We start from the raw sequence: 25,664 nt of genomic DNA, 5'->3' as shown, positions 1-25,664 counted from the left end.
ATCCTGAATGAAGTGACACGGGGAACCATGGGTACGTGCTCGTCAGTTATATTATGCGCAGTTCGACTTCTTCAAAAGTAGGACACGACAATGAATAAACATCGCTGTAGTGTATGCTTCTTCAAAACTAACGGCACTCCTCTTTGCTTTACCAAACTAGCCATTGTGTTCTAAGCAGACAGAGAGTAGGAAACGGCTTGGTTAATTCCCGGAAAAATTAGATCTTAACTCAACATTGGAAGAAGAGCCATAGGCGCCGACTACTGTGGGGGGGCTCGGGGCTTTTCCGAAAAATTTTCGAGGTGGAGCAGAGCCCTTCCCGGCTAAGTGAAAGAGAGGAGAACACCTTCGGTTCACTTGATATGCCGTTGGAGTGTCGCTTGACGTCATTTGAAGCATCTTGTTCAGACGCCTTGACGTGCGTTCACACTACAGCAGACGACGCCGCAGATACTCACACAAGCGACTGTTTAAATTTCGGCCTCCTACTCACCACACAATTCGAACTGAAGCAAGGAATGGTACCGCACAATTTTTCCCCAAAATTGTTTCCCCAACAATACCATGCGGCAAAATAAACGCGATTCTACAGCTCCCCGAGCGAGAAAACGAAGAGCCTAAATTGATGATGACAAGCGACGGTGGCGCAACTTCAAGGTCGATCTCGAAGCCAATAGCACGAATGAGCAACCTCTGCAATCAAACACAGTCACCAGCATAGCTCGGCACGTACCCGCGGAAGTACGTAGCGGAAGTGCCCGAGCGCCCTGCCTCCTATACGGATATGACGTCATCTGGAAACAATGCACCCGGACGCTCCCAAGATATTTCGTATATTGAAAACTTTAATTAAAAAAAAAGTCACATCAGAATGTGCCCTGCATGAAACTGGTCAAATCGCGTAAGAGTCGGGCAACGAAGCGTAGTGATATGCAAATTCTAAATCACATCAACAGTTATCAGTAAGGTATCAAAACTACAAATCTGGCGCTTGTACTTTCTCTAAGGTATGGCGAATCTCAACGGCGAAGCGTGGACAATGAATAGAAATTTCAGTCTTCGAATGCTTCGAGATCTGGGTTTCGGAAGGGCACCGATGGAGGAGCACATTAGGGTAGGTATAAGAAGTAATTTATTGTATAGTCAATGCCAGAATGAGAACGGCAGGGAGGGGTTTCAGTTGCCCCGCCTCCAGCACGATAATGCTTGGGAGTTATCGCATACATTTATTGTCTTATTTTATCTAAATGGGCCACGAACTTTTCTCGCGGGAATATCATTTTTTTTCGAGACATGAACATGAAACCGATCTTGTTTAATGAAACCAAGGCCCCGTGTAACGTTTCTTTTTTTTTTTTGTCTCAACATAGTTTGCTGGATTTATCTTTCTGCAGTACAGTACGGGGTGCTGCTCTCCCGGGATTGTAAACTGTGATTATTGATCGGAACCTCAATGGTGTAATGCTAACAATATTTGTAAAGACATGGGTACACTCAATAAGATATTTGCTCTTTTTTATACGTTTCAGGAGGAATTGTTCAACCTTGTCCACCAGATAGAAGCGGCCAAAGGACGTGCTATTCCTGTTCTGGATTTCATTTTCCCAAGCATTCTCAACATCTCCAGCGCCCTTTTGTTTGGAACCAGATACGCATTGGGCGACCCGAAGCGGGAACACCTAACAAAACACGTCGCGGCTTACGTGGAGCTATTTCACAGCGGCACGCTTATCGAGTCAAAGCCGCGCTGGTTGAGTAAATTGGAAGCCAGCCTTCCTTTTACGAGGACAGGGGCCATGCGGAGATTACGCAACGTTCTGCTCGACTTCATCAGGTAAGATTTAACTGTGCAGCGGATGCGGAAGGTGAAAAAACGACTTCCGTTATCTGACATTATCTTATGTAATGTACGAGCGGAGGCATGTGCCTTATTTTGCTTACGTCGCTGGGAAGTATGTAGTTCACATACGGTAAACCCTACCCTGCAAAGCGAGCCGCGAGACATCAGAGCTTTCACACAGAAAACTCAAATTTTCACCAAGTTTGCATTCAGGTGGTTTGTTAATTTACTTTGTAAAAGTTGAAGGGCGTAAAATGCGAGACCGACGAACTTGCCAAAGTCGGCGGTGGACGTGTTCGCAGAAGACCGAGTGAGCCCGGGTGTCCCCTTATGGCGCCATCTACAGAAAGGCGCAGGGAGTAAGCGACACTCTCTGTGTTCTGCTCCTTTTTCCAGCAGATTTTTGCAGCGTTGGATCCACCGTAATGTTTTTTTTTTGCTTTTTTTTTTTTTACAGCGGAGCCGTTAAGGGTTAGTTCCTCCAAAATCGTGTCCTTCAGCAAATAAATGTGGATACAACACTCCGGACAGCTACCACCATCTACGAGCGACGGCGGCAACCAGTCAATTGGCTTGCCGGTTGTCTGGTTGCCACCGTCGCTCATAGATGGCGGCAAGCTTTCTAGTCTTTTCACTCTGGCTTGCCGACTTGCGGCCGGCCATTACTTCATTCCCACGATAGTACGGTTTTGCTGGTCTTCCTCCTTCACCAGAAGCTGACTAACGCGTACAGAAAGAAACAACGAAGGTATGCGTGCGTTTTAACATAACGTGATGGTAAAGCGTCGATCTTATCGGTCAGAAGTGCGCTGCACTCGATACGAGCTGGAGGGCCAATCGAGCCAAGCCGAATCTGCAACATCCGGCAGCGTTTGCCAGCTTTTTGCGCGTGCTCATCCTCCGGCTTATCCAAAGCTTTTCGCTTTTCGACTGTGTATGTGTTTCCGTGTCTTCTAAGCGTTGACTGCGCTCAAATATCTCGAGCGTTCTAAGGAAAACTGATTTCGTGGAACGTGAATCTGCACAACATAGGGTGTTGCGCAAGATGAGGCTCACACAAAGCGAAGAAGAAAATTCGGCAGAGACACGTGTGTGAATGCGAAAACATGACGCACGCACTAGGCACACATCTAGTCAGCCCGAACCGTGGAGCCGCCGTGGCGTCGGGGAAGCGTGCTGATCTCGCACCACAGAGGTCGTGGCTCGATTGCCACCCGGACTAAAATGTACAAAATTTTATTTTCAAAGACGTTATTTTTACTTTGTTTTGACGTGTTTCTACTCTTTGCGCTGCGCCGCCAGCAGTTCATCTGGCTCCTTAGCAACGATGATGCGGTTGCTATGGGCCCACATCACACGTCGCAGGGAATTTAGGTGCCCTTTTATCGCTGCTACACACAACGATAACGCCGGCTTAAGCTCAGATAACTCCGGATCGCTCCATGAACCCATCTAATGCTTTCGCATTAAAAGGAAAATGTGTGTGTGTGTGTGTGGGTCAAGGAGGTGTCGGCAAGTGTCGGCGCCCTCGTCGGCAAGAGATCGAACTATAGGGGGCGTTTTATCGAGCTTGTCGTCCCCACAGCCCGGTGCTTAGCACATCACAACAAAGGTCTGGGCACGAGCGCTTTGATCTGACCAGTACTTTGGTCGCACGACGAGCGACCTTGGAAGAGTCATCTCCGATTTCTCTACCCAACAACAAATAAGAAAATTCGGTTTGTTGCCCACACAGCTGAAGCGTACCGCTAGGGGCGTGACTGTTCGATATCCTCCCCAATACTAGATTTTTCCGGAAATATGTGGTCCCCAGCGTCTGTTTTACGCATTGTGACGTTCAGATCCATACGGCACGTTAAATTATCCAAGATGAGAAGACGAAGTTGACGTTGGTTTAGCAGTTCTTGATTTCAGAACGGAGAGAAGTCGGAAGAAAAGCAAAACAGAGTATGTGCTTGGCTTCTTTTTGTTCGCTTAATTGTTTGGTGTGTTTGGAGTTCCGTACGATAAAAAAGAATGAATCATACCGCTACCAGAATATACGAAGCGTTTGTGCTGGCACGACCGTACATCCAAACAGCTCCACAATTTCCCTCGTTACAAGGTCTGGGATTTTCCGGAAAAATCTATTTACTAGATCGCGCATCTCCGCTTGGTTGCTGCAGCTCAAGTGTGGCCACCGGAAGTTCAGAACCGGCCATCTTTGGCTTGATAGTCAGCCGGGTAAGCTTTGCAAAGGCTGGGTGGCTGCGTGCGGAAAGACACGTTTTCTGCTCGTTCGTCTCCTTCGTCAAAGAAGTTTTTGAAAACCTTGTGTAAGCGGTCAATTCTTGATCGGTATCCGAGCTTACGAAGGAACAAAGACGCAGACACTTCGGCGTTCGTAGGCATGTCCTCTGAACACGACGTTTGACCGCAAGACTTGCGTTCGACGAGTTGTACCATCCCCTAGGTGCTTCGCTTCGTAAAAATTTCCACGGATTCTCAAAGGCAGCAATAATAATTTACAAAAAAAAAAAACTTTTTTTTTTTTTTTGCGGGGGGGGGGGGGGGGGGGTGAACGACGGCGAACGAGCAGAAAAAATGTCTTTCAGCACGCAGCCGCCCAGCCTCTGCAACGCTTCACCCGGCTGACCTTAAGCAGGCCCCATATGATCGATTCGAAACTTCCGGTGGCCGCACTTGCTCTGCAGCGACTAAGCGGGGATACTCGATCCAGCAAATTGTTATAGAAATCAGTGGTTGGGGGAATGGACGCCACTAGAGTTTGAGGGTGATATTGACAGAGCCTTTGACTTACCGTGAGCCAGAACCAATAACCATAACACCTTGAACAATTAGGTGATAACAGGTTCTGAACCCATTGCGAGTCCCTTCGAAACTCGAACTCTTCATTAAGATGACAAGTGAGAGATATGGTCGTGTAAATGTGGAGGGACGTCAGCAGCTTCGCGGAGAAAGGAAAGGGACGCGCGAGCTAGCTGATGAGCCTCTTCTTTGCCCTCGACGCCTGCATACCCAGGGACCCAGGAGATTTTGATGGTCGTTCCTTGCTGCAGGAGTGGGGAGGCGAGCTTCTTGATTTCCCGAACTATGCGACTCGGGCTGCTTGCTTTCCGGCATTCTTTAATTGCTTCCTGCGAGTCAGAGAACACTCGGAGCTCGTGAAATAGCGGGTGTTGTGACTTGAGGACTGTTTCGAGGGCGAGGTGAATCAACGCAAGTTCAACCCCTTTGATGGAGGTACGCATTGGAAGTGCGTTCGCGGCCGAGGAGTCAGCGCTGCGAGTCTGTTTCCTTCTTGTGTGCCTGTGAGTGTGACTGTATCCGCGCTGTTCCATTCATGCATGAATTACCAGCCTTGGGCTTGGGTAGTAACGCGTTACTAGTAACGCGTTTCTGTAATTTCGTTACTTTTTTGTAACTTGTAACTGTAACGAGTTACTTCAAAAAATGTAACTAGTAACTGTAGTTCTATTACTTTTTTTAAGGTAACGATGAAAGTAACGACGTTACTTCTGTCGTTATTTTCCAGTTTTCTTATGAATAATATATCATTGTACAAGTACAATCTAGCTATTCATTGCACTTTCCAAATTTCCTTTTCCGTCAATTTAAGTGTCAAGTTGGCCTTGCACAAACTTGTGAGTAAGACCCGCTAGCCCAAGCATCCACATTATCAAGCCACCATCAACCTCGAGGCCATATCTGTATCTGTCCTGGCTTGGCTTAGCTTGCTTGGGTCTTTCGGATGGGTGGATAATTGCAATAACGGTACGCCTTGTAGTAGGCGCTAGCTTGCACCACCTAGATTGAATGTTGTCAGTGGTACTGAATTCCGAAATACTGCGCAAATATAAAACTAATAATAACTGTAGTGCGTCCTGGTTTTATTAAAGAATTGTTTGATCAAAACTATGGTTAAAAGATGTCCTAAACATATGCAACTACATGTAATAATTTTTATGCGAAATTTAGTTTAGCAGTAAACGTGTATACTACCGCCATATCATTCATTTATTAAAAAAAACAATCAAATTGAGGGCGTATATATTACCTCTAACTTTGTATCTTTCGTCCTCAATAAGTGCTCGGAAGGACGTTTCTAGAATGATCCATCGACTGACGTTCTCAGGATGTCCTGAGGACGGCTTGAAAACCATGAGGTCGTTAGTACCTTTTGAGGACGTCCTGAGGATGTCGGGTGTTGTCTAGGATGCTAACCTTTTTCCTACAATGATATCGATAAAAGTATATTTCAAAATAAGTCTTCCTTTCTTTTGTTTTTGCTTTATAGGGATCGGATCAAGGAACATGAAGACACAATAGAGGCGGATTTCAACCGAGACTATATTGATGGCTACTCCAAGGAGGTTGCAAAACGTCAACATGACTCCAATTCTGCGTTTCGGGGTAAGTTGTGCACGAACGAGTCGCTGTCGTTGCAAGCCCAGTAGAAATTAAGCCAAAATACCACTGCAATCATCATATTGTATTTAAATTTATCACGCACTATATCTCACATAAGCCGATGTACAAGGCAACCTAGAATATACCTGCTAGACCTTGTATTATTGCTCGATGTAATGATACTTTAATGCAAGATTCTCTTCCGATGAACAGGAGAAACAGAACAATATTCCCTTTGAATTTTCAAACAAACGTTTGGATAAAAAAATTTTGGACTGTAGATTTTTTATAGAGAAAGTCAGAAAGAGAAAAGAAAGAATTGCGGAAAAGTGAAAAAAAAAGAAAATTGGTTGTCTCTTGGATGCCGTCACGACGTTACGTGACGTCACAATGTCAGGTGACGTAATGTCCCAAAGTTACGTCACGGTATCTCCTGACGTCACACTGTCATGTAGCTTTATAGTAACTTGTGGCGTCACCGTACCACTTGCCGAAATGGTGTCGCGTGGCATGACAGTCACGTGAAATTATGCTGTCACGTGACGTCATGGATTCACGTGACGAGATGTCGTGTCACTGTACCACCTGACATCATTGTGTGACGTGACTTGACATGAAGATGTCATATCATGGTGTCACCTGACGTGACGCGACCAAATGACGTGGTGTCAGGTCGCATCACGTAACACCATGACTTCATACTGTGACATGGCGTCTTGGTACAGAAGACCTATAGATTTTCATACAGATTTAGAGAACCATTAGGATGACTTCCCAGCGTCACATGACGCTGGGACGTCATCCAGGCGACACGCAACGGACACGAAATCCCAAAAGCAGGCCCTATAAATGCTGTGCATTTAGAAAGGGGGATAATGATTTAGGGAGGTGACTCCTTCGGCCTCGCATTTGGTGAACCTTTGGACCTTAGGACACCTGTGCTGAGACGAAATCACGGTGATCCACAGAAGGGGTGTGAAAACTAAAGAGGCCGAAGCGATGCTTTCATTGAAAACTGAAAGTTTGTACTATCGACGAGCTTTACAAAACACTGCTATCGAAGCATTCTTCTAAAGATGAAACTTTCAGCGGTGCGTAGTATCTACAGGTGCAGACTTTACTTTATTTACTTTATTTACTGAAAATAAATATTTCACAAACGATAGCGTACTGGCCCACGAAAGCAGAAATGCTTGTGTGTGGGTCAAGGCAGCCAACAAAACACTGCATACATCATTACACTTAAGAAAGACCTGTCCACTATGCAAACGATTACAACTTTTTATCCACAGGTAACACCAGCGAGCGTTTGACACCACTCTTTGATTTTTAGTTTCACCGCGCGAATGGATGTTAAATTACTTAAAGTTTCAGGCAACGCGTTAAATAATGCAGGGATGTAATATTTCCTTTCTTTTCTACCATAATTTGTTAGAACTTTCGGCAACATAAATCTCTCTGTACGCCTTAGATTTCTTTTCTTAACCTCGTATTTGAAATCATTTTTATAATAATTACTTGTTATTGCTACCTATTTATGAAATCGATCGAATGAAAGTATGCCTAGTGCCTTAATTTTTTCTTCCAGCTCTAAGCCATCATGGACTGAACCATATGAAACGTTATTCGCACTATGCTTTATGACCCTATCAATTCCCTTTCTTTTGTACCCTGAACAATTCCCGTATATCGTTATTCCATACCGTAAGATTGACTCCCCTAGAGCTCTGAAAATAGACTGCCGTAATTTTACACAGCATGCACTTTTTAGTTTGTATATATACGCGGATACTAAACGGAGCCTTCTAGTAATATGTTCTAACTGCTGTTTCCAAAGTACATGCTCATCAAAAAATATACCTAAATATTTGACTGAAGACTCATATGGTAATGGTTTACATCTGCAGATTGACTGATCTTGCTCATGAAGGTGGAGATATATGTTTGTCTTAAGTTCAATGCGCTAATGAGGGTTACGGAAACATACTAGCTTAGTTTTTTTGGTATTTAGAGAAATTTCGTTACTTGAGAGCCAATATATTAATAAGTTTATCTCACTCTGAAAAAGAGGAACCGCTTGCTCGTAGTCATAATGTGGTAATAATAAAAGGGTATCGTCGGCATACTGAAACATTCTAGACTGCAACGGTATTGATCCTAGGTCGTTTACATAAATATGAAAAAGCAAGGGGCCTAAGGTGCTGCCCTGCGGCACCCCACATTCGATTCTTACTTTTTCACTTGTGTTGTGACTAATTTTGACCATTTGAAATCGGTCTGTAAAGTAGTTTGTAAAAAATCTGTTAAAACGACCTCTGAATCCGTGCTTTTCGAGTTTGCGTAATAGAATTTTGTGGTCGAGTGTGTCGAATGCTTTAGATAAATCCACAAACCAGGCAAGCGCAATCTTATTATTTTCAAGTGTCTCATGTACACAGTCGGAGAAACCTTCTAGTAGTGAAATCGTACTTCTCTGTTTTCGGAAGCCACACTGCGCGTCATTTAATCACGAAAATTTGTCGCAAAATCCATTCAAGTATTTTTGAACCCATTTCTCTAGGATGTGAGCGATCACAGGTAATATAGATATGGGTCTATAATTTCCAACTTCTTTCTTATTACCATTTTTATAAAGCGGCCTTACTATTGATACTTTTAGCCCTTCTGGAATTTCACATGTTGTCAAACAGTCGTTGATGATTTTAAGTAGCATTAGTTTTAACTTTGGATAGTTATACTTTAAATCCCGTACACGAATTTCATCTATCCCCGGTACCTTGGTAATTGACATTGAGTTGATAATATCGAACAATTCTTGTTCGTGTAGCTCTGCTAAGTGTGCCGAATTTAAGCAGCCTATCTGTTCAGCTGGATTTTTTCCCACATGCTGCAATATATTCTGCTTTAAGGCTTCTACAGTACTAACAAAACTGCTATTGAAGGACTGGGCCAGTTCCGTGTAGTTCTCTATACTGGGAAAATTATTTCTTATTGTATCGTCAATGTTATTTTTTTCTTTTTCTACCAATTAACTCATTTACGAGATCCCATGTTTTCCTTGAATTGAATACAAAAGGAATTGTTTTTTCACATCGGTCATTATGACGAGGTGGTACGGATTTTGTCAATGGCAGAGTAGGTTAATGATCATGTATGATTCAAGGTTCTATCCCAGGCAGGCATTTGTCAACGCGTGTTGTATATATTTTTCTTTTGTGCGTACTAGGCACCATGTGCGGACTATTTTTTGGAAAATAGGGTACTACAGTGGTGGAATGCCTTCATATCCAGTCCCATCTTGCCTGGTTGATGCTAGACATTAAAGGGGTACGGAAACAAAAATTGAAATAATTAAATTTCATTTGGAAATGAGTCAAGCATGACGGATAATAACCGTAAAATATAATCGCACGTTTCTGTGTTGTACGGCTGGATATATTTTTCGTTCCAAACGGTGCACTCGAGCGAGCGCTCGAAGAGAAGCGAACGGAGAGCGCGATGCGTCACGGGATATCCGGCGCAAACAAAAACAGAAAGAAACGATTCCCCGCATTCGTGACGTAGCAAGGCTTGCGTGGTTATGAGCTTTGCCCATGGTGGTGTTGTCCAATGAATGGATGTAACTTTGTAGCGGGCGGTAGCTTGCGCCGCCTAGCCTAAGTCTAAGAAAGACAAACATTTGATTCCTCCCGCCCTTCTAAGCCAATTTTTCACCCCCTAACTATCACCAGGTAGTGTGGGATATCACCAGGATGACCTTCGGGGAATCGAGCAAAAAAACTAAAAACACCACCCCCCCGCCTCTTCCCCCCCGGCAAAGAGTCGCCAATTTTCCTCTGGTCAGGCCTTGTCGGCGTTACCCCTGCATCGGACCCACTGGGAGACAGGGTTGAGACTTTGGGCCGAACTCACGCGGGAGGGAGTCACAATTTTTCTCTGCTCCGTTTGGCCCCAGCTGTACTAGTTAGTTCTGCATCATTCAAATTTCCCTAGATAATTTCCACCAATCTTCTAATCGCCTCTTTGTGACTGACTAGCGTTGTCAGCGCGTTACAACCTATCCGTTCGAAGTACCCGTGGGGTGACGAGCGTGTGGATGCCCCAAGGAGCACGTAGCTTCCACAACATCGTCAGCTTAGGGCTGACCGGAGTGGGGAAAGCAAGTTTTGTTCGAGTTTTGATCGACGGGTTAATAATCTTCTAGGGGGAGAGTGGCTGTGTCCGGTTGCACGAACGAGGGTCCGAGAAAGTGGGGAGTCCTTCCTTTCTGTCTTCTTGGACCGTTTGGTACAATGAGCGATTTGTGAGTTGAGCTAGGAGGAAAGCTAAGAAGGAAAATGTTGAAATCCCAAAGAGTGGCGCCGCTCCGAAGGAGTTTGCCACGTCACGACTACGTAGCAAATTCCCCAACGTTGCTAGATTACCTCCCAAATAGGCTCCGCATGCATCCACCAAGTGCACATTGAAAGATCGTTCATTTAGCTTTAAAATTAGTTTTCTTGTGCCTTTCAATGGGAGACTGGTGTTTTTGAGGTTAGGGTGCAACATGAAACACATTCAAGCTAGAAAGTGAGCGCTGGAATTTCGTTTCCCTACCCCTTTAAGCTGCATGACTAAATCGGCAGCAATCTTTACGTCGTATTCAGGCTAACTGTGGAGCCTGGTTGAGACATTTGCGTTTGAGTGGGACCATGTGCGCTACGACAACTTATAAGTTATATGAGTTATAACATCTTACGACGAAATGGTTGTTATAGCAACCGAGGTCCGCGCAATGCATCAGTGTGGAGCGCAAGGAGTCGCAACCCGGTCGATCATGCTGAACGGAAATGTTTGAGGCAGTCTTAGAAGTGAACTGTGCTCCACAAAATTCTTTTTGAGCTACCCAGACAAACTAAATTTTCTGAATACTTAAAAAAAAAAAAGAACCACCTGCTGGCGGACCGCTTTACATATCTTGATACATAAATACATAGCCGCGGAAAAGATGAACCACAACATCAACATCGACATCAAGATAAACAAAAGCAACATCATGGGGGTAGGAAGAGGAGGCGACATACCGGCTCAAGCCAGCCAAAGGAGAAAATCAAAGTGAAGCCGGAAGTAGAGGCCGCAGGCAGTGGGAACGCCCCGAAAGGTGACCAAAAAAGCTGTTGGCGCCAAATCAGCTGTCCTTTCCGTCCAATAGCGTCTTTTGGTTTTGGTAGTCGTTGGCGGCGTGTCCCTCCAAACCGGAAGTCACCCCAGGCTTCACCTCTGATGGCGTCATTGCGCCTCCAGAAGCTTCCGACCATAATGATCGACATCACCAAACTCAACAACAGCGTCATCGACATGAACAACAACGTCAACTTGTGCATCAACATTGACATTAACATCATCAGTATAACATCATTATCACCATCAACATGGACATTATCGTCATCAACATCAACATCACCAGCACCACCATCAGCACCACCACCAGCAACAACAACAATAATAATAGCAACAACAACAACAAAGAAGCCAACCTCGCCGTGCAGCTAGAAAATTGACTGAAATTATGAGTGATAATTTTTTAAGATTTGATATAACAAATGATCACACCAGAAGTAGGATCAACCTTGAAGTGTTTGACTGTGGAGTGAGATTCTCCCCTGCTATGATCGAAAGTCTTCTTTGGTTAATCTTATAGTCCGTTCACCGTTAAGCTGAGACTGCAGTCAAAGCTACAAACGAGAGCGAGCTCACACTCCTATTTACAAAAGGGCTGGCATATCGTTCCGGGCCTTTTCACAATCCGTACCACCTGGTCATTATGACGAGGTGGTACGGATTTTGTCAACGGCAGAGTAGGTTAGTGACTATGTATGATTCAAGCTTCTTTCTCAGGCAGACATTTGTCAACGCGTGCTGTGTATATTTTTCTTTTGTGCGTACTAAGCACCATGTGCGGACCATGTGCGGACTATTGTCCGGCAAATCGGGTACTACAGTGGTGGAATGCCTTCATATCCAGTCCCAACTTGCGTGGTGGATGCCAGACAATGAGGTTGAACGGAAACAAAAATTGAAATATTTAAATTTCACGATTAGAAGTATGACAAGCACGGGCGGGAATAAGTGAAGGATATAGGTGTCCAGAATGGGTGATTCTTTTGGCGGAGGAGTTGGAAATTGTAGGAATGCAAAAGTCTCCACAGAATTAGTCGCAATCGTGGAATCACCATCCATCTTATTTTTGTTTCCGCACAATGAATGGCTAACTTAAAAACTTAAAAAAAATAATAATGACAGGTGTTTAGGAGGGCCACAAGCCAAGGTGCTAAACTGCGGCTTTCAATTGTACCTTGGACGAGTACATGATGGAGACCGAGACGGAAGAACATATGTATATGTGGCGGTTTCACGTGACGTACTTCCTTCTTCAAATCTTGCTTGACGCCAAATTTTGCACTATGTCTTTCTATGCGCACAGGCAGTGTTTTCCACCTAGCTGGAGTTATTTTGCTTCCCAATCGATTGCTCCAGTCAGAAAAAAGTCGGGAATAGAGCCACTAAATGAGCCTCGCTTAGGGTATCGGCACTCCGTCCGCCGACGTTGTTGCGGGCGCCGCCATTTTGGCTCGTATGCAGAGCAGACGCAACTGCCGACCGTCACGATTCAAAAGTGCTACTTCCTCGGCATAAGACTCAGTGTTAGGAAGGTTATGTAATATTGCTTTGCTCTGTCGAAGTGTTTAAACATTTTTGGATGGCAGAAAAGTGTTTCCTGTGCTTTAGCTTCAGATAACTGGCAACCATGATATTAAGACACAATATGGCCAAGTGTCGTTACTCTGAAGCGTAGCTTATTTAGTGGCACTAGTCGAGAACATATAATCTATTTTTTTGTATATCGGTTTTCATAGAGAAGTTTACTCGTCGGCGGCCAGAATGGCCCCGGTAGATGTCGCCGGGGCTACCCCGAAAGAGAAAAAACGGAGCAAGAGAGGTTGTATGATCTGGACACTGTTCGTGATATGGCAGGACGCGCCTTGCCGGAGTTGAGAAGGTGCTTCCTTGAACCGCCAATAACATGCCTCGCACGTGACGTCAAAAAAAAATGGCACCGTAACATCTGCCATTGCCCCGTATCATGCTCCAGTGCCTGTACCTTCTGTAGCATACGTTTGGGACCATCATATCTGTTCTTCCGGCAAGGCTTGCTGAATAGAACAAACTCGATGGTGCTAAATGTATAGGCTGCAGAAGGTACGGTCACGGAGCATGGTCGGGAGCAATGGCGGCTGATGTGACGTCAATGCACGCGGCGCTGACGTCACGCCGCTGCCGTGGCGCAGCTATTGGCAGGGCGCATGCGCAGATGACGCGAGTCTAGTTCGTGCGCATGCGCAGTGCCCACACCTCATGCGGAAACCGCGCATACGCCCTGCCGCTGCCGTGGCGCAGCTATTGGCAGGGCGCATGCGCAGACGCTCCACTTGACGCGAGTCCGCGCACGAGGTGTGGGCACTGCGCATACGCGAGTGCGTATGCGCAGTGCCCACACCTCGTGCGCGGTTTCCGCACCGTGTGTGGAAACCGCGCGAACCTCGTGAGGGCTTGTTTGTAAAAAGCGCGTTGGCCTATAGACATCACGCGTGTCTTTTGTGATCCATTTAGTTTATTAAATGTCTCTTCGTCTGGGTTTACACGAATGCGATTGTAGCGCATCGAATCGGGCAGAGACCAACGACACGCATCTTGTCTCCCGCCTTCATCCTCTTCTGCTCATCTGCTACCAATCAATATAGTCACATCTCGATTCGATGAGCTACGGTCGCATCCGTGTAAACGCAGCCATTGTCCTTTACACTTACAGCCGCGTGCGCGTGGCTTTCACATTTTCTTTCCTTTCACGAGCACTCCCGAAAGAAAAGCACGGAAATCTGAAAACTAGTCGCCTATGCCCTTGGCTTTGCTGCACACAACTCCTGAGCTAAAGTATATGCACGTTTCCTTACAAAAATGAAGGTGCTACCTGCTCATACGTGCTAAATCACGGTCAAGTCAGTGCTCGCTCGCAATTGCGGCCAGTCAGAAAGTGCGCGTGCATAACACAGAAACACAACCAACGAACGCGCTCACTTAAGTTTTCATGTAAAGGTGTATAGACCTTTCCGAAAAAGGGCTTGTGGCCGGTTCTATTTTCAGTGAGTCTTGCATATGGTGCATGATTTGCTTGCATTCCGACACGACGAACTTGCGCGTGCTGGGCCGAGGAAATCTAACGCTGGGCTGAGGACTTTTTAATACTAGAAAGGTCTATAGTAGCTTTTTTGTTTTACTAATATCTTGCACGATTGAGTACAACACGCCGAATAGCCCATGTTGTGCGTTAGGACTAAATGTGCCGCACACAGAACTAGCATGATGTGATATCCATGGATATGGTTTGTTTAACGTGTTTAACCATTTAATAAGCGTCAATGTATCTACACTTTGCTATGGCTTGAACCAGTCACCTAGCATAGGAAGTCAGGACTCCTGATAGACATCTCGCCATATAGACCAAGTCGAAAATTACCGCCCGCTGGGTTGGTTTGTGCAACGTCCCTGGCGAGCGAAATGGGATATTTTTGGATCATGTTTTCGTCGTGCGTAACATTGCGTCCTTTGAAACGTTCTCTTATTGCCCGTAAACAGACGATGAGAGTTGGCAGAAAAACGCTATAGTTTGCAGATCATACATGATCAGGCGCTAGGTAGAAAAAAGGAATTCCGAAAATGTTGAAAAAAAAACAACAAAAACTACCAAGAAGACAAGTTTTTTTTTCGGAAGTTTCGGAACCATTAAAAATTGTCTGAGCAGGAATAATCCAGCATTAATCCAAAATCTAGCTACCAAAGTCGATAACAGCAAGAGTGTTTTGCGAATTTTTGTGGTATTATCTTATTATAAAAATTGTTTTAGCGTTAATGTGAACTTTTGCCAATTTAGCTGATTCCTCGCTAATCATCTGCCAACTGTCAGCAGAAGAAACCCGATCCAAAGGGCAAATCCAAAATAATTCAATCCAATCCACGGGTAGCTCGCTTTAGCTTTGCGAAGCCACGTGCACAACCCGCCAAGTTCTCGGAACTTGGGAGCGGCGTTTGCTTGGATCTGTTTGAACTTTTCGCTGCCATGGTGAGACCCCGTTCAAATATATGGGTAAGCTTCGAAATGCTCAACACTGGTAAAGGACCAGCTATATGTAGATTTTGTTGTGCCAAGTACGAATTTCCAAAGACAACCGTTGGAGACCTCCCATGCAAAATGTTCAAAGTGGCATCTGGCATTATATATCCCTCAAGAAAAAGGCCTTCTGAGGAAGTTGTGTGGCCAGAACGTACACCGCCGAAAAATGAAAGCGCAAATAACTCTCGAAGAGAGACTGATAGTCCTCATTTGTTGACAGAATCACACCGAAGTGCCGAAGGAATCCTGGGGGGGCACTTGCGCTAGCGATATACAGGGTCTCTCCAAAAAGTGTCACCCGTTCGCGCCTGTGGTTGATCTTTCAATGCAGATAACATAACGTTCACCAACTTACTCATCTTATCACCAGCGCTATAAGGTCACATTCTCAATAATCTTGAGCCTTTTATGACGAGTAGTTAATTTATGTGAGCCGGAAAACTGGGCTTTATTTTATATCACGAACCCGGCATTTACTAAAATACGAATATTATTCCCCCATCTGCTTTCTCAACGAAACCTATTGAAAAGGTGCATGCCATGGCTATTTTTAGTTTTGACACAGTCACTATGCTTTCTAAGTAGACGTTCGTTGCGAAAATTAGCTGAGCAAGTTAGTTGAATAAACTGAATTTCGTTTTTTTCCAGTTTTTTATATAAAAAAAAAACAAAATAGAACCCCCCCCCCCCCAATTTATGGCTTTCTTCCGAGCCCTCGCATCCCTAGCACTAGAATGCCACTTCGGTGGCACCTCTTTTGTGATCGCGTCTCGGGGAAGCTACAGCGCCCCCTGGCCGAGAAAAACAGGCGTATAACTTCAGTGTGGTCTTTTTTTTGTTTGTTTTATTCTTATGCAGAGCAGTATCTCTTGGGCAACATAGCTGAGCTCCTCTTGGGCTCCGCGAGCAACAGCCCAAGTCTGATCCACTGGCTGCTGCTGGTGTGCGCGCAGAATCCCGATAAGATCCAGGCCAAGATTCAGAAAGAGGTCGACGATGTCGTCGGTCGTCAAAGGCAGCCCACGTGGGAGGACCGCAAAGCCATGCCCTTCACCATGGCCAGCGTGATCGAGATAACCCGATGGAAAGTCATCTTAGCCATCGGGTTGCCTAGGGGGTACATTCTTCTTTTTTAATCTTCGTTTGGATTTATGACCAAACAAAGGCTGTTTGCGAAAAAGAAAAAAAAAAAAAAAAAAAAAAAAGAGGACTGTGTTTTTTTTTATTTACCTCAAAATTAAACTACCCATTGCCGTATGCCTAGTTTTCGCCCGAAATGGAGCTCGGTTGGAACCAAACGCGAAAGTTTCTAGAACTCGCCTGTCTCTTATTTAAAGAGTTGGAACCATTGGCCGGAAGTTTTAAATGAGTAAATCGTTGCCTACAGAGCCTGCAAACATACGGGAATTAATGGCGTTTGCCACCGATAACGGGTCCCATTTCTTCATTTAAAATGTCCGAAAATGGTTCATAACTTCTGAATCAGATAAACGTAAATTCCGACACCTTTTAGGAGACTGCCGCAACCGCTAGTGCTTCATCTGGGCAGAGACTGAGCATTCTAAAACTCGTAGTCAATTTCGGTGAAGGGACCAAGAAGCTTTTCTTTTTTCTCGAGCACCCGGTACGTAGAAGCTCGAGTAGAATGCTCTAAATTAAAATGTGCCGAACCCTTATAATTTCATCTAAATATTCACAGTTTTTTTATAGTTTCTTATCAAGAAATGCTTTGTCGCAGCTTATGTTATGATGAAAGAGTTTCTTCCGGAAATACTGCAGGTTTGGAGGCCTGAATTGTGATTATCACGACTGAAACTCTTCTTCCTCTTCTTTTGGATTTAATGAGTCCGTGCCGCGGCCCACCTCCATGTTGACACAAAGCAAAACCAAGTCCTGCTCAACTTTCGTAATTCCGCCCGAATTCTTTTCAACTAGAGGGCACGCAAGGTAAATACGCCGTCTACAAAAAAATCAAAAGAAAAAGAAAGGGATCCTTTTCAAAACCCCATCGAGCAACATTGACAATCGCCATTTTTTCTGCACGAAGCACGTGATTGGACGCATGTCCTCGCCGAACGATGACGTAGCCCTTCGTGTCCAATACGTGATCAGAGTACGTGACCAAACAATGTCGAACTCGAATAATTGGCTCCGGTAGGCACGATACACCGTTCACCACTGAGCTGAGAGTGCGGTGAAAAATACATCCTCGTTGGACGAATCGCACGCCTCCCTTTCGTCCCGTGATCACGCTCTCGACCATACCCACGCACGGAGAGACGGGTCAGTTGATGTAAGGGAGGCGGCTGATTGGTCCGGTGGGCACGCAGCTGCCACCAAAGTCTCAGCTTAGGGGTGAACGGGATCTAGATGACGCGCCCTTCTGCAAAGGGGTTATTGAATGAAGTAGCTGCATTTTGTTTTGTGTTTTACGTCGATATATAGTCGTTATTGGCGAGGTTTCGCAGCGTTAATCCGCTAAATTTAGTTGGCAATATTTTTGCGTAAGGTTTGGTGGGAAATCACAGTGTCGTGAGACCGTGACGTCAAGTCACGTGACACTAAAAGCTTCTCGCTATATTTAGCGGAGAATTTTTTTCTGTTAAATTGCACCCTTTTCTCTGCAGAGTACAAAAGGACACATCCATCGGCGGGCACCACATTCCTAAAGGAACTATGGTCCTGGTGAATGTCATGGGAGTTCACAGAAATCCGGAACTTTGGGAAAATCCCAACGAGTTTGATCCAACGAGGTTCTTGGTGGCCGAGGGTACTGAGCTGTCAAAAAAGCCGGAACATCACATCGCATTCTCGCTTGGTAATGCACAAATTTTTGCGGTATGCTTAAATAATGTATGGGCCAACCTAGGTCAAGGCATAGCTTAACGTAGCACGAGTATTAATCTTGCGATCTTTTATTTTCTAAATTGCAATTGCAGAAACCTTGGACTCCCAAATAGCACATGGTCATGAGGTGGATAATGAGGCACATATGAGGGGTTGCTGCTGGTGATTGGGCTCCACAGATACTATAGTAGCCAATAATTGCTCTACCGTGCAACTTCACACACAAATGTTTTTAGGTGATGCATTGATCATAGCGCGCTCAAACTTCGCAAGTGCAGGGTTTTTTTTCTTTTTTTTTTTGGGGGGGGGGGGGGGAGGGGGGGGATGCAAGAAAGAAAACGAACATGGTTTTCCGATGTACAGTGGGAAAAAAACAAACAAACCAAAACGTCTGGCTGACGCAGGTGCTTATAAATAACACCATATAAAACATATTTTTTGGTTGAACACTTGAAAGGTGATACAGCAGATCCGAGTGTGTGTCGTACAATTTACGAGCACCAGCGTACTTTTTGTCTCTCTCTCTTTGCACCTCAAAAGAAACATTTTTGTTTTCTAAAGCTTACTCTCACAAAATTCGAAAATGAGGAATACACATCTGAAGGCACCCCTGTGTCAGTTTTCATGGCTCTTCTTTCATTGACTTGTTTTATAAAGCATATTTACGCCAGAATAGCGCTCGAAAACACGCCCTGCAGTTTCAGATATTGCATATACCTCGAAAATAACGGCGTGTAAAGAAAAACCAAGAAAAAAAAAAGCGTTATTTTCTGAATGACACCCATAACCTCTTTGGGAGCCCGAGAAAAAAAAAGGGATGTTTCTAACCAACCGTTCCCCTTTCAGGCGATGTTCTAGTTAAGAGTGAAGTCTTGACCTGACGTTCTATATTCAGTTTACTGTTCAGGTGAGAGGAAAGACGTTCCGTGGTCACCGGACCAATCAATTGCCTATCATTCGTCGCCTGACCACAATCTGTGCCTTCTAGTATGTACAGCGAGCTTGATAACGTGATTCAAGACTGGCGGTTGACTTGTTCAACACGCACCTTACTTCCATCGCCGTGTCGGCTTTAGCAACCCCAAATGATCTGACGTGTGACGCGAATAATAAAAGTGACAACACGTTTAAATGTAAATAACGGGAACTACAAATAAGCAGTATGTGAGTGGAAATCGTGAAACCGTTTCTGATGAGCATAGTGGCGAGTGTATAGTTTACAGAGAAAGAAAATATCCCAGTAAGCCACGAATAAGATAGACACAAAGGATTTACTTTGATATAGAAAGACGAAAAAAGGGGCCGTAATATAAGAAGAACGCCCCTCATGGCTGCCGATTTAGCTAAACTACCATGTGCTTTGTTCCAATGCTCGATCAGATAGTTTTCTTTAATTTTTGAGCAGAAATTCTTCTTCCGGTAAATGTTTCGGAACACCGACATCTACTGGAGTTGTAGTAGAATTTTGCATTCGCGGACTCTGCAATGGCGGAACAGCAAACGAAAAATTAATTATTCCATGTCATAGCTCAGGCTGACTATACAGTCACAGCGATAGCTACGATCCCTTATCGGACCTCGATGTATCCTTGGGCATCTTGCAGTAAACCTGTGGTGACCATATGATGACCTTTTGAGGATGCACCCCGCTTCTTCTGCCGCGGTCGGTGCTTTACGTGGAGGAGCCATCGGCAATTCCCGGAGACACACGCACTTACTTCTTTAAAAAAAGAAAAGCTTTCCAACGAACGGAGCGTGAGACACAGGCGGCGTGATGCAACGTCGCCGCAACTGGCAGTCCCTCTAGCGGACGCCGCGTCAGGCTCGCATGCGCAGGTGTCCTCATCACATGCAGTTTATTATACCTAGTTTCACCTTACGATCTACCGCGATTGACACTACGAGCTGCGCGAGCCAATCCATAGGTCGTACCTTGTCTCGTGACTTCGGGCTCCCCGCGTTACTCCGCCTAACACGAAGGCCACGTGACACCCTCTGGGCTTTGAATTGGCTCCGGTGGCTTGTAGCGTCCTCTGCGGTCCATCGGAAGGTGAAACAGAGTATAGGTGGCTCTGAGGTAGCGCGCTACCTTCACAATTAGCGGACTCGTTATCGAATCCAAAGATAACCGTGGTGGGTTTTGGCTATTTATTTTTCAAGCATTACACACTAAGAACAAGGGCAGCGGTATTTAGTCCCTCCGGGGACCAAATGCGCTGCCACCACCGATGGCTCTCCACATAAAGCGCCGACCACGGCAGAAGGAGCGGAGCGCATCATCACCACTCCCCTGGGGTCTAACGGGAAGGGGAGCAACTTTTGCGTCCCTTCCGTTATTCCCTCAGAGTTGAACCCCCGGGACTAACCTTCGCACCTTTGTATTTAGGTCACTGGTACTAAATGGTGTGCCCTTACCCTTTTTTATTACCAAATTGTGCCGTTACAGACCCAGGCGGTGCTAGTCAACGTCAAATTCACAATTGGCTAAAAAGTTATCATTGCTGCGATAGCTTTTTCCTAATCTGATTAAATCCACGTTTGAGCAGCGCTTATTTCAGATTTGCACACGTATTATGCATTTAACATAGACAAGGATGTGAAACACAGATGACATACACGCAGAACACGCACGAAACGACACGCTAATCCAATCGCCGCCCCCAAAGCCTACACATGCGCCTATTTTACTGATCATTCAAAAAAAGTCGTTTGGTCAGTGACCCCTTCGTCCGTGAACTCGGTTTCTAATATGGTGCTCTTTTCGCACCAGTATTGTTCTTGAATATTGTTGCTAAACATTGCAAGGAATGTCTCTCTTCCTAAGAAGTAACGGTACACACAGCAATTATTTGCGACAGTCTCTAAAACAGCGCCTCCATAGGTTCCAGCAACCTTATGTTTGAGACGCTTTCTGTGTTGTCCCCTTTTTCGTCCGTCTTCTCCGGTTTTCAAAAATGTGTAGTATATGTTCTCGCTTCCCGTATAAACTGCCCCACTATCGCGTCTCTCAAACACCCGCATCGTCTCTTGCAAAAAAAAAAAAAAAAAAAAAAGCCTATTTTAAAGATTAAAAAAAAAGAATTGATCGGTGCATAGGTGTATTCTGTGTAGTACTACGTTCGTGTGGCACAAGAAGAGAAAGAGCGGTGTGTGGGGGGGGGGGGGGGGGGGGGGGGGCTGGACGTTTCGCGGAGTCGCCCTTAAGAGTCGCGTGAACTGCCCGTGCTGCAGAGGACGGGAGCTCGGCCGCCCAGCCGCTGTCCAGAGCAATGATCGAAGATTGTGGAATCACGGCTGCCGAAGCGGCGTCTATTGGCGAGGAGATCCAACTATAAGGGGCGCCGCGTCCACCAAAACAAATACCGCCTGCGTTAAAAAACAACTCCGGCGTTTCCGTGTGCGGCCGTTGGCTGCCGTGTTGTTGCCGCGTTGCCTTCAGGATTGTTAGAATATAGTACAGTCTTGTTGCGCACCGCAGTGCTCAGCGCTTGTTTTAGATCCTAGAATCAGTTTTCATCGCTTTCCTGCTGAAAAAAAAAGAAAAAAAAAACAACTAAAATCGCAGTGGATAAGTAAGAGCAAGGAAAAATTTGATTCCGCACGACGTGGTGTGTGGTCGTCAGTTTTCAAGTGATGCCTTCCAAGCAAACTACGCTAATGGACGAGGCATGTACGCGCGTAAATCACGCTTGTATCGACATCCGTTCAAACCGTACATTGTATTTTATAAGTAGAAGATATTCTGCCAACAACCGGCACAACAAACCGAGCAAAAAAGAAAAAAAAAATTGCCGGTAGTAGTGTCCATTGGGTTTCGTGAAAAAAGGAATAGTCAAAACGGGAACTTTTAGTTGTGTGAGTAGCTCAGTGGAAAGGTGTCCGTTTCCCGTGACGTGAATCCCAGGTTCAAACCGAAATAGAGGAACTTTTTTTCGTGAAGCTTTTAGCGATTTATCTTTATTTTTTTTTTCGAATAGTCATTGCGGTCCGAAACTCCCGGCAATCTTTTTTTCCCGAGTGGTTGTGCGGGCTGCCGGCAAAATATCCCCACCCTATTTCATAACAGTGCACAAGAGGAGGTTCTTTATACGCAATGCCGTTCCGTCGGAGAATCTTCCGAAGGGATCACTCGACCGGGTCGCGAGGCTTCGGAAGCCACCGGGAGGTACTGCTATCATTTGATCACTATTTTATTCCAGGCTAGCTTTTACACTGGAACACATTAGGTAGCAGTATCAGTTCGATATTGGGATATTTACGCATTTGCGTGAACCAGTTTGCGATTCCTATAATTTCGATTGAGCAATGCAAAGTCATGACTAACTCCTCGTCGTGCAGAACTCATTGATATTTCATCGGGAACCGTGCACCTTTGAATAACCGATAAATAAAACTGAAAAAAGACAACTTGTAACGTTTACTGCCAATATGCAGTCTAATTAACCACATTCTACATTATAATGTTCTCCAGTGTGTTCTGTATTTTGCCATTTTAAGAAATACGTAATGTAATGACTATTTTGGTTGATGTTTTGGTGAAAAGTTATCTGGGGCGACGCTGCGCTCGACTACATTTAAACATTTCAGCACGTCCTCGCTTTCAACGAGGCACCTCTTGCTCTCGCCGATGTGGCTGATGATCGTTGCAAGGGACAGGGACACTGAAAAGCAATGCGTGTGTTTCGTGAATACGGTTTCTCCAACCTAGGAAGCGCACAAACATCGCCACGCCGCGTCAGTCACGCACGACCTGGCGCGCGCCGCCGGTGCGACGCGGCCGATCGCGAGCGCCTACACGTGGGCTTGTTTTTGCTTTCAACGAGAATGCGGCGACATTTAAAGCAAGGTGAAACAAGCAGGGACTATGCTACCTCTACACAGATGCTTTCCGAGCGGATAAATATTATCCACATACCTTTCACGAGCCTCAAGTCCTCGTCCTCCATGGCTGAACGAATACTAGCGGCGAGATTGTTATCCTCGCAGAATAGTTGCGACGGCGGTCGCTAGCCAGCGCCACTGTTCAATCTCCTCCCCAATCGCCGTTTCAATCAGGCAGGAGCGCGTGGCGTTGAAGCGCGCGAGCAAACGAGTAAGCCAGCAGATAAGAAATTGCCGCAGGAACCACTATTATTGGTTGTCTATAAATGGTGATAGATTCGTCTAGGACAACCTCAAGGACAACATCTATGACGACGTCGATTACGACGTCCTAGAGGACGGCATCAAAGACGATGTCTAGGACGGCCTCTAGAGCAATCTCAAGGGCGACTTCTAGGGCGACTTCAAGGACAACGTCGAGGACGACCTCTAGGGCGATCTTAAGGACGGCATCTTGTACGAATTAAACGACGACGTCAAAGACGACCTCTAGGACGATCTCTTGTACGACCTCAAGGACGACTTCTAGGACGAAGTCCTAGAGGAAGACGCCCTAGAGGTCAACGTCAAAGGCGACCTCGAAGACGACGTATAGGACGACGTCGAGGATGACATCAAGGTCGTCAGGTTCTGCGAAGAGGGTGCGAATGTCAAGTGCGAGAATGTAAGCTAAAATGGTCTACTGCGCATACCTAACTGCGCGGTTCTCGGCAGCAGGCACGGCACGCCGTCAGGGAGCGAGGCGATGCAAACCGATTGGCGCTCCGGTGTTAATTGTGTGAAGTCACCTCCGTGACCCAGGTTTCGTGACCTCGATCTCCCAACTTCGCACCTTTTTCCAAGCGCGGAGAGAGTCGTAGTTGTGGGTCAAAAAACAAAACAACGGAACGAATTTTTCTTGTCTTTGGAAACGTTTTTAGCACGTGCTATTATTTTCATCCCAGTTAAACCAAAAAGAAAAAAATAGACGCTTTCAAAGCACGTTGCAAAGAATGCAAAGGGGAAGGAGTCAGGACAGTGGTCAAAAGCCGCATGACCAGTGCCTCAACGCTGGCCGCGCTCGCGACAGCGCTGACTTCCACGACGTGCTTGAACAGAAGCTGCGATCGTTATAAAGTTAGCTCCAACCCCCTTCAACATGCCCCTCCTACAATATTTAATACTACGTTTGTCTGTGGATACCTTCGCCTGCATTTTTAAACAGTAAGTGCGTCGGTAACACTGCTTATCGACGAAGCAGCAGACGCCGCCATCTTGTCCGCGCGTTTGGGGGCTCATGTACCCTGTATTAGGAGGAATAATGGCTGATTTTGCTCGCGCACCCTTCTCGGTCAGTCCCGGTCGAGAACCGTTAATCCTCAGCATTTGCTCACGGTATCTAGCTCGAACCAGATGGTATCTTCGGGGAGCAAAGGTGAGTTCAGAGGACCAAATGCTGCCGGCTAACCCTTAGAGACAATCTTTTTTATAATGCCCGAGTCCAACTGGAGTGACAAACAGAAATTGCCCACAATAACAACTCTTAAACACGTGCAGCATCCGCGTGAGGGTACCCTTGAAAGGCTTGCAATCGTGCTCACTTCGCGAGCACCGAGAGGCTCGAAGCTTAGCCAAGATATCTTCCGTGCCTGCTGCACGAGTTTAGAACTTGTCGGTGTCGGTCCTTTCTGTTTGTCGCTCTAGTGGGACTCGGTCATTAGAGTGTAGGCATATAGGCGAAGGACGCCCTGCAACACTCCACTGCATTTTGACGGGGTGGGGGGAGAGAAATCATAGCAGCTGTCGCTGTCAAATAAAAGAGAAATATTGTTTCTTTTTGTGCTTTCAGGAAGAAGAAAGTGTCCTGGAGAAATGCTAGGGAATGTCGAGTTGTTCCTGTACCTTGCGACGCTCCTGCAAAATTTCAGCGTGTTTCCCGAAGAAGGAACGCAGCTACCAGATCTCGGTTCTCTCGCCACGACATGCTGTCATCCTTCCGTCAAGAAGCTGCGCTTCGTGCCCCGCCGATAGCCACGACAAAAAGGATGTGGGTAGAAGCCAATGTTTTGAAAGGTTTCTCAGAGTTTACGGTTTCCAGTTAGGGTATCGCCATGTGGACAGAGCTTTCAAAAGGTCTCGGAAAAATTAATCGCATTCCAAGAATATGACACGAGGACTCATGGATAATTTATATTGCAACAAAGGCAGACGGTTGTAATTTGTTAACCGTTTACTTCGGAGCTCCAAGATCGATTGGCCGCGTTAACGCATGAACACGAGCCCCCCTTGTGCCCCATCCAATCTTGGAGATGCACGTGGATGAAGTCGACGCACTGTCGAGTTAATTCGCCACATTAACCCCTCCCTGGTGGGAGGAAGGGGGTGGAGATGTAATGTGATGTGAAGGTACTGTTGGCGTGCAGTGCGTTGGGAAGCAACTTGAGGTTCATTGTGCGGGAGACAGTGATTCAGGCGGAACACATTTCTTGAGACGCTTCA

The 25,664-nt window shown here is 45.7% G+C and overlaps 1 protein-coding gene across 1 annotated transcript; it reads left to right on the top strand.

The window, feature by feature from the left end:
* Positions 1-1,009: 1,009 nt before the first annotated feature.
* LOC115327163 (cytochrome P450 2J2-like) lies at positions 1,010-25,196 on the top strand. Its single transcript, XM_040210618.3, has 6 exons — positions 1,010-1,114; positions 1,530-1,834; positions 6,138-6,253; positions 16,317-16,575; positions 18,086-18,276; positions 25,015-25,196. Exons 1-6 carry the CDS (start codon positions 1,010-1,012, stop codon positions 25,194-25,196), a joined length of 1,158 nt encoding a protein of 385 aa, XP_040066552.3.
* Positions 25,197-25,664: the final 468 nt, after the last annotated feature.

Source organism: Ixodes scapularis, unplaced genomic scaffold (assembly GCF_016920785.2).
Source record: "Ixodes scapularis isolate PalLabHiFi unplaced genomic scaffold, ASM1692078v2 PGA_scaffold1__304_contigs__length_218370807, whole genome shotgun sequence".
NCBI lineage: Eukaryota > Metazoa > Arthropoda > Arachnida > Ixodida > Ixodidae > Ixodes > Ixodes scapularis.
This window is presented reverse-complemented; position numbering and strand designations above follow the sequence as displayed.

What these genes read in the sequence shown, in the direction of transcription:
- LOC115327163 (XM_040210618.3), top strand. Translation starts at nt 1,010, where the DNA reads ATGGCGAATCTCAACGGCGAAGCGTGGACAATGAATAGAAATTTCAGT. An exon ending in CTCCAATTCTGCGTTTCGGG is followed by an intron (nt 6,254 to 16,316) that starts GTAAGTTGTGCA and finishes ATTCTTATGCAG; the next exon opens with AGCAGTATCTCTTGGGCAAC. An exon ending in GCCATCGGGTTGCCTAGGGG is followed by an intron (nt 16,576 to 18,085) that starts GTACATTCTTCT and finishes TTTTCTCTGCAG; the next exon opens with AGTACAAAAGGACACATCCA.